General features: G+C 41.5%; 1 protein-coding gene across 1 annotated transcript in view; it reads left to right on the top strand.

Annotated features, from left to right (window-relative positions):
* LOC121659787 (sucrase-isomaltase, intestinal-like) overlaps positions 1 to 14,890 on the top strand; it is a 63,795-nt gene that overhangs the window by 44,107 nt on the left and 4,798 nt on the right. The window contains exons 16-21 of the mRNA XM_042018306.1: positions 1,500 to 1,648; positions 5,646 to 5,730; positions 8,264 to 8,320; positions 9,999 to 10,129; positions 10,938 to 11,026; positions 12,069 to 12,118. Of these exons, the coding sequence (XP_041874240.1) occupies positions 1,500 to 1,648; positions 5,646 to 5,730; positions 8,264 to 8,320; positions 9,999 to 10,129; positions 10,938 to 11,026; positions 12,069 to 12,118 (561 nt within the window). The remainder of the gene's footprint in view (positions 1 to 1,499; positions 1,649 to 5,645; positions 5,731 to 8,263; positions 8,321 to 9,998; positions 10,130 to 10,937; positions 11,027 to 12,068; positions 12,119 to 14,890) is intronic.

The raw sequence follows: 14,890 nt of genomic DNA, 5'->3' as shown, positions 1-14,890 counted from the left end.
AAATAGATATATACAAATATATAAAAATAAACAAGAAGAGAGCAATGGGTCTGTGTGATGGGTCCTGCAACTCAGAGATATATTTGGTTTTAGTGGATTACTTATATCCATTTAAAACATTGTCTTCACAGAAAGAAATGAACAGGCATTTTGGATGACTCAGCATAATCTAAGAAGTATGACTGTTTTTTTGTGAAATTAGGCAGTGTTTTTACAGTGTCAGAACACTGGTAAAAAATATAGTGCAATTTTTGAAATAATAGATGGATGCTCTGGAGCTCAGAGCCAGCAGGGAGTATTCTTAGTGACTGATTCTGACGTAAACAAAATAATGGTGAAATTTTACTTAAATATTGAATTTAGTTAGCATTAGGTTAGTGTTAAAATAAAATCTTAAATATTCACTTTGCTTAATTCATTTGGTATTTCAAACAGTTTAATTAATATTTTTCTTGTCTGAAAAGCACTAGATAATATAAAAGGCTTTGTTACTTCTATTCCTTTTACGTTTCATTATCCTTGGAATTCGTCATATAGTCTTCAGTTTTAATGAGAAAATTGAGTACTCTGGAAAGATTTCATGAAGGAGAAAGAGAGCCATGTGATTTTTAAGCTGGCTGGTTAGCACTAGAGAGGTTGGACAGGAGGAATTAAAGCAGATGTAACACTTTCCCATATCAGCACTGCCCTTGGCTGCGTGCTCTGCATCTCATCCCATGGCAGAGTCAAGGTTGCCTTGGAGTAAGATCAAAACCAACCAATGAAGACAGACAGACTGCTCCAACGTGTCCTCTTGATGGTGGGACCCAGTGTGTGTCCTGTCTCACAGGAGAGCATCGCTGGCAGCAAGGAACTGAGGGGCACTACTGGTGTGTGGGTGCACTGTTAGTCAGGACATTCTGAAATGGGGCACACAGGAGGAGAAATCCAGTTTCTTTGAATGGATGGAATGTTTTCTGTACCACACACAGTGACTTTGGTCACACGTGTTGGCTTCAGCAGGGCTGTGAGTTTACTGTTTTAAGTAGACTTGCCTTTATGTTTGCGGCCAACGTAATTATGCTTTTGACTTTGATCTTCAGATTATCAGTCTTCCCTTTTTCCTGTGTTTTATCTCCTTTGTCTGAGAGGGCTTGCATCTCGAGGATAAATTAATTTCTAGAGGCAGGGTTTCTGTTCCTGAGCACAGACATGGAGCTCCAGCTTCCTTCTCCTCACAAGGTTAGGGGTGGTTGCAGAGGGCTCACATACATTGTGGTGGGGCCTGATCTTTTTGAACTCACTGGAATTTTTCAAGTTAAGAATTTTATACAAATGTTAGTTTGGGAATAATGGATGTTGTTCTTAATATATCTTGCAGTTTGCAAATGAGTGCTTTTTCTTATTTAAACACTCGTTTCTGTAGCATCATGCCAGCCACAGCTCTCCTTACATTGCACTCAGCTTCTCTGCTGAGTTTGTTTCAATGCTCAGTACAAATCTAAGCTTTTCCTGAACAGGAACAAGACCCAGCAGTGTTTGGAGATGCATTTGCCAAGATATCTCGTGCTACTCTTCGGATTAGATACTCACTCCTGCCATACTTGTACACCCTGTTCTACGAGTCTCACGTTCACGGCGGCACGGTGGTGCGGTCGCTGATGCATGAGTGAGTTTGGAGTCTCTTTCTTATCGTAATTTGCTCACAAAAGTAGTTGAGCTCTTGTGTATATACTAGTTGATATCCTTAGGAGAATAGTCACAGTACTGTTATTGCATGCTCTCTCTTAAAAGAACAGGTGAACAATTAAATCAGTCAAGTTATATGCACAAAGATAACTCTCAATATATGTGCAAAGTATTTCCATTAATATATAACCTGTATTTGTTTCCACTGGGGGAAAAAGGCAAACTTAAGAAAGAAGAATTCTGAAAATTTCTAGTCTTAGGCAAATACGTAGTTCTTCTTTATTTCAAAAATGGGAGTCACATAGCTGTATTTTCTATATTTGAATGAAATCAATGAAATCTGTATTCTGATCCAGAATGCTAAAAGGCCTCATACAGAGAGTCCAATGATACATAGCATTTGTTTTTTTTCCAATTTAGCACTTGCATCTGCATGCTGTCTATGAAACATGCATCTGTGTCCACAAATTGCACAGAGAAAACAGAGCTAGAGATGTTTGATTGTAGAAGCAGGTGCAAAACTGAGATTAATAAATGCAGACTGAAAAGCTCCTCTGAAAATTAAACTCAGATTTTTGGAAGAACTCATTTTTTCTTTTTGGAAGAAACAGGAATCCAACTGAGGTCTAGTTTCCCTGTCCTCATCTTTTAATTAGTTTTTTACCTGCTTTTGGTAAATTTTCTACTTCAGAATGCTTTATGAGAAGGTTGAGCAAAAAGAGTGCAAATAATACTTAGGAAAGCCTGAAGCTCTGCCACAACTTCATTTCATTGGGGCAGGCTATGTCATGGCCTGTTTAATGTTCTTTTTGTTCCGTTTAGATTAAAAACATTTTGATTAAAGGGTAAGGCATTTCTTGCAAATTAAACTGAGGTTACTCTAAAGTGCGGACAATTCATGTATGGAAACGATATGCACAAAATCTGTTCTGCTTACTCAGCATACTGGTTAACTGATAAATTTTAAAGCAGTATCCTTCCTCTTTCTACTCTGTAATGTTATTTTACTAGATAAAGTTAAGGAGAATTTTGTAGATACTCATAACTTACAATTGGCTATATGCTATTTCAAGTATTTCTTTTAGGTCTATTTTTGCTTAGTGTGATTTGTGTTAATATTGTAAATGCCCAAGTTAATTTTGGCATTAATATTAGCTAATCTCTGCTAATACAGAATTACTTTAGTGTCATTAAAGCTGCCTTTCTGACCATTACCAGCATACCTGTACTCTATGTGGGCCACATCCACATTAGCAAATTTCCAAATTTGCTTTGATTTGAGTCATAGAGCAGTCTCAGGTGTGCCAGCAGAGGCTTCTGTTGGATGAAACCGAGCTGAGAGGTTCACTACAGACACTGATGGGAGCTTAGTCAGCAGGACCAGAGTGGGATAACTAGGAAATAAAACCCCTAAAATGCAGGTAAGTAGGGTAGGCTTCAGGAGATCAACACAAACTGTTTCCCTCCCCAGTGCCCCTACTGGCATCCTAGTCCCATCATTTGCTAATGTTGCCATAGCTAGATCCTGAAATAGCTTTAACGTGTTTTTTACTACTATTAGTTAATTCTGGTTACTATTATTCACTGTTATTACTTAATGAGTATTTCTTGTTATTTCTAATTAATATTAAGCAGTTTAGTAGTGGGTCTACCCAAGTAGAGAAAGTGACCCAGATGCTAACAGGAGAAATGTGGGTTTTTGAGAAAGAGAGCTGAAACAGAATTTTCAGTGTATGGATGATGGAAATTTACATCAACCTTGCCTCTTACTTGTAAAAAATACAAAGGAAAACTACAAACTCCTGCATTCGTTTTTCAGGTGAAGCTCTTAAGAGTTCACAGTCCTCACCATGAAAACAGCTGTACCCAAGCAGGGAGTCTCCAATCAATAGCCATTTCGTGTGGACATTTCATTCCATTTTGAACATTTAGAGGCTCATTTCAAGTAACAAACAAGAACAACATCCCTGTAGATTCATACAAGCATATTTGGTGCCTCTGAGGCTTTCACTCCATGAAGCAGAGGCGTCAATATCTCAGCTGTCTAAAAAGACCATGAGGTGGTAATCCATTAGTGGAAGGGAAAGTTGTGTTTAAAGGCTAAACAGGGGGAAAATATGACAGAAAAGAGGCCAGCATCTAACCAGACAAAGTAGTAGATAGAATTAAAGACCTTTCATAGATCACAGCTTAATGGTTTAATGGCTTATCTTTTCAAAATAGGGAAGTTCATTTGTTTACTGAATTTGTGCTAGTGGTTGCTATAATTGCAAGAGAAAATTAGGCTGAGTTAGAGGGTGAGATGCTTGTTTCCATGTAAAATATGATTGATTCTTCTTTTTTCATAATTTCTTGATCAGCTCTTTGTCCTGAAATCTCCCACAACAAAATATATTGTATTAATATTACAATTTTATTACAGTGAAATTGAAAATACAGAGCACCTATTGAGATGACAGAAAAACTCATGTTTTGTATTTCAAAACTTTAGGACAAGGTAATTAATCAAAAACGGTAATCTGCTTTAAATATTTACAAAACATTATGTCAAAATGCAATAATGACCAAGGTTAATGTGTCCAAAAGAGCTACTGTTCTGGACAGAAAAAGAAACTCTGAATAAATTGAGGTTTCTTTTAAGTAGAGCCCAAGGCATGCCTTCAAGAACATTTTTTCCTAAGTTCCATGTATTCCTGTACTCCTCTAAGTTTGCAATATTTTAGAAATCTGAGCACTCAATAGGTGTCTTTTTATTGCCAAGTTATCTTTACTTGTTTGGGGAAATTTCTGTAAGCCTGGGCAGGGTGCAGTGTGGGCCTTTGCCCCAAGCAGACAGGGTGTCAGAGCAGGGCACTGACACGGGGCCACTCTGCTCCAGCCAGTGTTCAACAGAGACCTGGCTTTAGACAGAGACAGCTGCAAAGTCCGTGAAACAGACACAGTAAATGAATTTTTAAACAAGGAGTTGATATGTCCTTAGAGAATAATATGTAAATATGCAATAGCCAGTGTGAATTTGTCAAAAATGCGTGAAAACCAGACCAGTTGCCATTTCTGACAAGGCAGCAGTGTTGTTGGAGTGGCAGGGGGGCAGGGGAGCAGCAGAAGTCAGGAGGTACAAGGTACCTTGATTTTAGGAGGATTTGAGACACACTTCGTGTGACATTCTTATAAGAACTAGGATCCATTAATTATTTCCTCAGGAATAGACTTACAAATGATTGAAAACCTATTTAAATTCTCAAGGATTTTATGCTGGATGAGTGGAGGTTCCTAAGTTGGGAAGGATGTCTCTTCTTTGCCAGGTGCTGTTCGATATTTTCATTAGATGAAGCACGGTGGAGTAGAGATCTCTTCCCAAGAGAAGGCAGGTGATGCCAGGCAAATGGGACTGAGCATTCTGGAGAACATGATCAGAATCCAAATCAATTTTAGCGCATCGAGTAAAATGGATTGAATTCCGTAGGTTTTTCATCCATTCAGGAGAGGCAGCTAAAAAGCACAATATGTATGAATGTTGCTTTGTGTTTGTCTTGCAAACAATTTCAAATGTAAATCTGTGAAAGGTGTGGAAAGCCAAATCCAAGGATTTTCACAAATGCTTTAGATCCTAGAGCACAGTGTTTTTATTCTGTGTTCCCTCTCCTGGGCCTGGCCCCTCTCCTGCTCATTGGTTCCCACAATGAACTCTCAGCCCAATGAACAGAAATTAAGTGAATTGTTTTCCCACTGTTGCTGTTCTGAAAATATCAGCTTCATCATTTTGTGAGAGTTCTGGTCTGCTCTGGGATGGTAGGTATTACTGAAATATCTGAATCTCTGTCCAGCTTTTGGCATTCCCTCAATCAGGAAAAATATTTGACTGTGTTGAAGGATACTTTCAGGAAGCAAATTACTTGTCACAGTGAGTAATATCAAAATATTTGGCAAATTCTAATGACTGTGAATTAACATTGTGTATTTCACTTTCAAAATAGATTTACCTCTGATCAGGAGACTCATGGAATAGATACTGCCTTCCTTTGGGGACCTGCCTTTATGATTGCTCCTGTTCTTGAAGAGGCAAGTACTGTAATTAAAAATGCCATCATACTGGAATAAAAGAAATGAATGATGCTTAGGGCATTGGATGACATTCAGAGCATGTTTGCTCATATCCATCCCCTTCTACTCTCCACTGTCAAAGCTTGCAGAATACATTCCTGAGCAGCACAGACAGTACAGAGCTTTTCAGTACTTGAAGTGGGAGGATGAAAGTGGGGGCACAGCCTTTCCCTTCTACTCCAAGTGAGGAATGGATGTAAAGAGGCTGGATGCTGCCCCTGACGTGCTCCTGTTACTGTGCTGGCAGCAGTTTCCAAGGACACACACAGAGCAGTAATTGTCAAGCCAGGAAGAAACACACAGATATGAAAGCAAACTGGTTTCCATATTACCGCTCACCCACAGTGTTTTGGAACTGCGGCATTTCAAGGGCTATGGGAGGAGTTTCCCAGCATCACAGGCAAAGGCAGTCATTATGGAAACGATAATGATTATGTTAGCTGCTAACAGGACAGGTTTTAAAAAGCAGCATTTTCATCTGCTGTGCTGGGCACAGTACTGGGGTCATGGCTCTCGCTGCTTGGCTGGAGCAAGGGTGTGTTTCTCTCCTTGCCCACCACTGACTGCTGGCAGCACAGGAAAGGTACGTCTGAGCAGATCTAAGTATTTTCATGTGGTGTATCCTAGTGCAGTTTGCAATCAGCATGCTGCCAGAATATCTGATATAGTTCTAGATGTTGCTGATGATCAAACATATAAACAGGCCACTGTTAGTCACGTTTTTTTTAACTAACCCTTTTGTCTCTGTGAATTTAATATAAAAATCTTATTCCTGCATCTAAAACTATTCTGACCCCACTGAGGCATTTCTTTCATCAGTCCTTTATCTTCAGACTCACACAGGTTTCTAATAGCTGATGAGTAACAAGGAGATTTCACAGGGTGTCAGACCAGCAAGATGAGGAAGGATGTGAAAAAACCCTTCCCATGAAGAGGGAGTGACAAGCCAGGGGAGGCTTCCTGCAAAGAATTGAATAAAAGGGAACATTACAAAGAGATATAAAATGATAGGGGGTCTAGATAAGGAGTTCTTTATGGTTTTTTGAAGAACTGCAGCACAAAAGGAGGGCTGCATGCCTGTGGCCTGATGAGGGAAGCAGAACTTTGAAGGCAGCACATTGCTGGGTCTTGCAGTGTGATAGCTGGCAGCCAGGGCTGCGCCAGCTGGCAGGGCAGGGGCAGAGGTGAGCTGTAAGCCCCACACTCTGGCAGTGCAGGCCAGCAGTGACTGTGTCAAACTGCAGCATGGCATCTGCTTGTGTAGAGAAGATGGGTCAGGGGTGACTTGCCCTTCACTCCTTGAGTCCTAGGATGAGAGCAAGTGAGACATCCAAAAAGAATTAGAATGGGGAACTGCTTTACACACTGGTTTGTTATTTAGGGAGTCATAAAGGTGAAGCTCATGGAATCATAAAGACATAGAATAGTTTGCGTTGGAAGAGACCTTAAAGATCATCTTGTTCCAACCCCCGTGCCATGGGCAGGGCCACCTCCCACTGGGCCAAGTTGCTCAAAGCCCCATCCAACCTGGCCCTAAAATCATCATGACTCAGATGATGGTTACACACTTTTCTGTAGACCAGAGTATCCAGGGTTGTCATAATACTGCAGAGAAAAGATGGAGAGGGGAGCATCTTGACTTTATAAGGTTTTTCGTATATCTAAAACCCCTAAAATGTCAAATGGTAACTTTGCCTTAACTCTTCCACCTTTAGTTGCTCCACAAGATTCCTAGGGTAGTCCTTGGGGCTAAACCATAATTCTGCAAAGGGGCAGACATCTACACTGAGAGTAAAAATTAATCTGTTTGTGAGATTAAGCAACTTGTGACAAAAATGGAAGTATGTTTTGATTCCAGCTGTTCCTGGAGTTATTAATACAAAGTGCCTTTAGCATGATTCCGTCCCTGCAGCGATATGACACAACACATGCTGCAAAACAAAGTACAGTAATTGTGCAATTAGCAAAACATTTATTATTTATTATTACTTATCTGCAACTTTAAATTTTTTACAAGAAGAGAAGGATCTGTGTATCCTCTGTGTGCTAGAGCTTATTCTCTGCCTATTTCTGCGACTGGAACAGTGCAAGAGGCACTGAACAGTGGTGTCCTTCCGCTTCAGATGTGAAGCCCTGTCTTGCAAAGGCTGCCATAGCTCTCACTGGGGCTGCTCCGATGTTGGAGGAGTGGACCTAGGCCAGTTACATTTGCAAGACATAGAGTTATGTACTAGAATGAAATAATCATGTAACATTGACTGATCCCGGGATGTGGCAGTAAAACCCCCAAATAGGATAGGCTTGTCTGTTTAGTATTATAGATTAGCCAGCACTAGTTCACTGCTAGGACAGTAACCCAGCCATAATATCCAAAATTTGATATTATTAGAATATTCAGCATGCATCTCTCCATGCACAAATATAATAAAGCTAATGTAATATCAGAAATGCAAAAAGAAAAAAGACTTTAATCTCTTTATAACAATTACAGGGAGCAAGATCTGTGACTGTATACTTCCCTGAAGCACAATGGTTCGACTACTATACCGTATGTATTTTTAAGATTCATTTTCTTACTTTTTTTTTTACATAATTTAAAATGGTACAATTCCAGCAAAATAACTTTCAGCAATGTTCAGCAGTATTTTTGCCACAGCATCTGTATTTAACTAGAAACTAGAAGAACAAAAAGTTTACATCAGGGTAGCTGGGAGAGTAAATTACACATCTTTCAGTAACATTTTATTTTCTGTTTTTGCTATGTAAAGCTCTAAGTCAGAGTGAACAGAATTTTCAAGAGCAGCCTAGACATGCATGAAAGTGCCAGGATTTCTTTCTTTGCCCCCCACTTTTAATTCTTGTTCTGATACACTTCCCTGCACAGAGACAGAGGCAGAAACCTAAGCCACACTCCTGAGAACATGCCACAAGCCCTCCTGTGCATGTACTTTTGCACATGCATCACTTTTGACAGAAGGCATATTGTGAGAGCAGGGTGAGGCCCCGCCCTGGAAGATGCTTCCAAGAGATGCAGAACAATCTGCTCTGTGGGACATGCCAGTACCTTCTCTTTTCAGGGACTGTGAGTCTTGACCTTCCCAACACCGTCACCAGGACCGCATTTCCAAAAGTGCTCTGCTGCAATCTGCAGCCTAAGCCCAGTGTTGGCTTCAAGAGAAGCAGTTAAGCTGATGCTAAGAGCTTTCAGAAATGTGAGCCCAGGATCATCAGGCTGTTTGCTGTTAACTCTCCTGAGCGCCCCTGGCAGAGGAGCAGGCAGAACAGAAATGTTCTCAGAGGAAATTCAGGCTTATTCTTAAATAAGTTTGGTCATTTTCAGCATTTGGCTGGTGTCCTCAGATGGATGTTCATCCAACCCTTTTTCTCTTTTCATAAAACTGTGATGCTGCAAAGTTGAACATTCAGTTCAACTCTCCTTGTGGTTCCCCCTGAGCCTCCTTGCTGCACTGGGCACAGGGACAGTGGCCTGTGTCCCTTGCCTTGCCTATGTGCCTGCCCCTGGCATTGCTCAGCTCCCAGTATTTGGCACGTACTTGTTGTGCACGTGGTGCTTATCCAAACCAAGGTTGGGTGCTTGCCATAAATCATTATTACCATTTACAGAGGGCAAGAGCAAAGCCTTCCTGTTATTTACTCTGTACATAAGTCTTGCCTACAGCTGGTTTTGAGGCATTAAACCAGAAAAGGATGATGCAGAGAACTTAATGCTGGTTGTCTACACACACACAAATTTCACTCACTGAATGCTGTAATTACTTTTTGAAAGGGGAAGAATTGTTCTTAGAAGAGAAGAAAATCTACAGTTTACATTCCCAAATGACTATGAATCACTTACCTTAAACTGAATTGTGACAGGCTCCATATGTATAAAAAGAGGAAGCAAAAGTTTCTTTTTATTTTTGCTCAGTCTCTTGATGAGTGGCTTTTTTTTCACAGCATATGAAATAATGATACCATTTTTAAAGACCATTTGCTGTTTTTCAGTCATGATGCTTCTGTCTCATGCATATGCATAACTGCAGGGGCTAGATCCTCTTTCATGTTAAAAAAGAAACTACAGGAATACTCCTGAAGTCCATGTTTTAGTTTGTTTTTTTCACTGATGTAACTGAAATGAAAATGTACCCCTTGCTCTCTTTTTCAGTGGTGTATATGTATAGTGCCTGGATTGGCATTTTTTTTAACTGCATTAATTTTTGCGGTAGGGTCTTAGAGTGCCAAATGCCTGGAAGAAGAACTATGCTACTGTGTCTGCCCCACTGAGCAAGATCCCTCTGTACATCCGTGGAGGGTACATTCTGCCACAACAGGCACCAGCCACAACCACTACTGAGAGGTAACGTCACCTGTGTTTGTCACCAAGCAGCCGCGATGTGGGTCAGACTCGCAGTCAGTCAAAAAAGCAATCAAAAGAAAGTACAGAAGAGAGACTATCTGCAGCTCCCAGCTGCCATCCCAAGTGATAAGTACAGTATTTTTATACCACTATTTGCTCCCTTTCATTAGGAGAAATCACCTCAAAGATGACCCATGTCACTGTTAGCACAGTTGACGCCTACTCCTGGCTCTGTGGTTATGCTCAGAAAAGCTTTTGCACCTCTTACTGCCACACTGACCTGCTGTCAGTCATTCAGATGAAATGTATGCAAGGGGAAATGCAAAACTCTTCTTGGGCGAATTTATCAAATGCCATAAACAAGGTGGAAAAGCTCAAATCTCTCTTCAGGAAAATTATTTCCCCATGCCAATGGATGTGCTGGTCTCAAGTCTGACCTATGCTCAGAAGCTAATCTGAGTAGGAAAGAGAGGGGACAGCGCTGTGCAGCAACCATACTACGGTAGTACTGGGGACCAGTTAACTCCCAGACTGTCCAGTTATCATACATTAAGGCCACAAAAGAAGGGGGAACTTGTCCACATGAGCACTCAAAAGGTGGGAATTTTACACTTCAGTGGGACAAAGCAAGGCAAAGATTTTGTCATCACTTAGGGAGTCCTTTTGGTAAACACTGTTGTCATTCTTCTGTCATGACCTTTTTAGTAATGTTAAAATGGGAGTTGTGCTCAGAAGTTTTTGTTAAGTTACTTGGAAGGGACAGTGCACACAGGTTTGTACTGACACTTCTCAATGTGTTTGTCAACAGCCGCCTGAACCCATTTGGACTAATTATTGCCCTGGATGAACAAGGACAAGCTTCTGGATCTCTCTTCTGGGATGATGGTGATTCCATTGGTAAGCCTGGTCCCCTGCTGTGAAGCAGTGTCTGCATAGAGGGCTCTCCTCAGGCCCCCTTTTCAGCAGCATAATGGCACTGGCTCCTGCTAGAAATAACTGGAGAACTGACCCCAGGTTGAACAGTAAAAAGGTCAATGGAAAGTTGAATATGAGTCAGCAGTGCCCTGGCAGCCAGGCGGGCCAACCATGTCCTGGGGCCATCAGGCACAGCATCTGAACCCAGGCAAGGGAGGGGCTTGTCCGGCTCTGTTCTGCTCTGGGGCAGCCTCACCTTGAGGTTGCTGGGAGCAGTTCTGGGCACCACAATATAAAAAGACATTAAACTGTTAGAGAGTGTCCAAAGGATGGCAGCAAAGACAGTGAAGGGCCTTGAGGAGAAGCCATATGAGGAACGACTGAGGTCACTTGGTCTGTTCAGCTTGGAGGAAACTGAGGGGAGACCTCATTGCAGTTACAACTTCCTTGTGAGGGAAGAGGAGGGGCAGGAACCAATCTCTTCTCTGTGGTGACCACTGACAGGACCCAAGGGAATGGCCTGAAGCTGTGTCAGGGGAGGTTTAGGTTGGATGTTAGAAAAAGGTTCTTCCCCCAGAGGATGGTTGGGCACTGGAACAGCTCCCCAGGGCAGCAGTCACAGCACCAGCCTGACAGAGTTCAAGAAGTGTTTGGACAATGCCCTTGGGCACATGGGGCGATGCTTGGGAATGGTGCTGTGCAGGGCTGGGAGTTGGACTTGATTATCCTTGAGGGTCCCTTCTAAGTCATCTTATTCTGTGATTCTGTGAAGGCAAAAAGCAGATTGCTCTTGAAGTTAGCCTTTTGATATGAGAAATGTGTGATACTGGGAGCAGCTGGTCTGCTAGGGAGGGCAATCTCTCACCTTGTGTTCTCCTGAGATCAACCTAAGACTAGAGGAAGAGATTAAATAGCCCACAAATCATCTTAGTCTGACCTTAGCCACTTGCTACAATAATGTGAACTGCTTATGGATTTTGCTGCCTGTTTTGATATCAATTGTCCTTGCTTTGTGTTTTGACAGATACTATTGAAAAAGAGAACTACTTCTTGGCTAAATATACATTCAGCAAAGTAAGTGGCAACATACAAGGTACCTACTTACATAGAGGTAGCTGTATTTTAGTGTAGCCATTTTAAGGTGCTGATGTCTAACTTTTCTCTGGAAAGCTTTTTATCTTCTAGCTCAGTCTATAAACCGGGTAAGCTACCTAATGCTTTCATTTACAGCTAGCTACAAAATAGTCCAGCTATGATCCTGCAGTTTTGTGTTTGCTTCATTGAGTATCATAATGACACATGTCATTAATGTCCCTGCTGTGATACGAATCTGAAAAAACCCGCTTTTTTAACTTTTTTTTTTTCCTTAGCTGCAGCTCCTGGGGACAAGGGACCTTTTTCTTGTCTTCTTCCTAGCAAACACTTTTAGTCTGACGGGTGGGAGAAGGCTAGATTCCTCTCTTCAGGATATCCCAGCAACCTTTTAACTTTGATCACTTGATGTTTTTGTTTTGTGGTGTAGAGAATTACGTAGACTCAATTCTTTAGCTTGCGTTTCCTTGTCTGACAGCACAGACACTGCTCCCATGGTGGGCATCCTGTGGAGAGATCCAGCACGCTACTGGCAACCCGCGGTGCTGATCAGATGCTCTGTGCAGCACAGGAGCAGATTAGCTCAGGGTCAGTGCTCTGATGCCTTTCACACAGTGCTCAGTTCTGCACAGACATGTCCTGGGAAAGACCTATAGAAAAGCCCAACAGTCAAGGCTTCAGTCCAGTAAAATACTATAAAATATATCTGCCATAAGCTCATTAAGTATATGATAGTAAGTTGTGGGAGTTATTGTAGAAAAACCTTAACCTACTTCAATAACCCATCTATACAGATCATATTTCATCAGCAACTCTAGCATTTGGTAAGAAATAGGATATTGTATGTAGACTATGGCATGGTTTGGTCCCCAGCCTTCTGAACATGAGCCAGCATGTGCCCAAGTGGCCAAGAAGGCCAAGGGCATCCTGGCTTGTATCAGAAATATACAGGACCAGGGCAATGACTGTAACTCTGTACTTGCCACTGGTGAAGCCAGACCTCAGATCCTGTGTTCAGAGAAGGGCAGAGGAGCTGGTGAAGGGTCTGGAGCACAAGTCTGATGAGGAGCAGCTGAGGGAGCTGGGGTTGTTGGACCTGGAGAAAAGGAGGCTCAGGGGAGACCTTATGGCTCTCTACAACTGCCTGAAAGGAGGCTGTAGCCAGGTGGGGGTCAGTCTCTTCTTCCAATTAACAAGTGATAGGACCAGAGGCCTCAGGTTATACCAGGGAGGATTAGATTAGGTATTAGGAAAAATTTCTTGACTGAAAGGGCTGTCGAGCTCTGGAATAAACTACTTAGAGTAGTTAGGAAGTGGTGGAGTCACCATCCCTGGAGGTATTTAAAAGATGTGTAGATGTGGCCCTCAGGGACATGGTTTAGTGGTGGACTTGGCAGTGCTGGGTTAATGGTTGAACTTGGTAACCCTAAAGGTATTTTCCAACCTAAATGATACATGATTTTCATGCCATGTATTCCTAAAAGCCCCAAAGTAATCTACAGAAAATATTCAAAACAATAAAATCGTGTTAACCTCTATTGTGATATTGCTCGTAGAAGGTCTGTCTTCCAGGAGAAAGAGCAACAGCAGTCCAGGATAAGCCAATGGGCTTATTATGTAGCCTGGTATATTCGTGAAATATTTTCCTGGAACTAATACCACATGGGTAGACTTTAAATTTAATTTTAACTTACTTTGTTCTTGATTTACCAAGAAAAAAAGTTCATTCTTCTTCAGAAAAAAAGGATGTTGCAACAGCAAAAAGGAAGACAAATCACTTTGGTTTTCTGTAGTCTGTGTATAGTAATTTATTGCAGGAAGGCTACAGAAAAACAATATCCAGTTTTATATTAAATTCTGAACTGTGCAAATTAGATTGTTGATTCTCTGGCACTTCCATTTCTCATTGCTCATATTTGACTTCTGCCTGTACGTCCATGACTGAATTCCCTATCTGCATTCCAGTAATCTTTAATGTTGAGGTTTTTATTCTGTGTTTGTAAAGAAAATGGTCCATCTCAAATAGCAAATTGTAGAGGTATGAGAAATCTATGAAGGCCTTAGTATTTGTTGCACATTTCTATATTCTTAAAAAAATGTGGATGAATAATTTAATCACACCTAGTTTTAGGGGAACACACAAGATTTTTTTCCCTGAGAGATTTTCTGGTAAGGTCTGACATCACTGCATTTACTCTGAACCCAGCATGGGGTGTTGCAAAAGTAACAGCCACAGGATTAGACCCTTTAATTTTATATTTTCATTTAAAAAACTCAGAAGTATAAAGAAGAATTCAAGACAAGGGCAGGCACCTAAGTCTCAGAGAATGATTCAAGCTCCTGCTCTGTGCTGCTGTCTCACTGCAGTTGGCATTTTAATTCCCTTGACATGCCCCTTTTGACACTCACAGTGACTACGTGACCTAAGTCAAAGTGCCCCCTTATATGAAGCCCACCAGGCTAGGAAAATACTTGATCCAGATGTATAAGATTGCTGTGCTTCAGGGATGAGCAGGGAGGTCCTCATCCCCAGGGGTGGCAGACAAGGCAGGTGTGCTTTGCCCTGTCCCAAGCAGGTCCAGACTGTACTAAAAGAATGGTGATGGAAGGGTTGTCCAATGAAATGGGATCTTCTGAAAGGATGCATTAGGCACTAAGTGACTGAATAGCCTGAAAGCAAGTTTCTCCTAAAACTGGTCCAGTTTTCAGGGTGAAAATGTAGGGGGCAAAAGAGGTGAAGTTGATAGGATCAGA

Source organism: Corvus kubaryi, unplaced genomic scaffold (assembly GCF_017639235.1).
Source record: "Corvus kubaryi isolate FWS band 111438036 unplaced genomic scaffold, C.kubaryi_AGA036_p1.0 137, whole genome shotgun sequence".
In the NCBI taxonomy this organism is placed as follows: Eukaryota; Metazoa; Chordata; class Aves; order Passeriformes; family Corvidae; genus Corvus; species Corvus kubaryi.
This window is presented reverse-complemented; position numbering and strand designations above follow the sequence as displayed.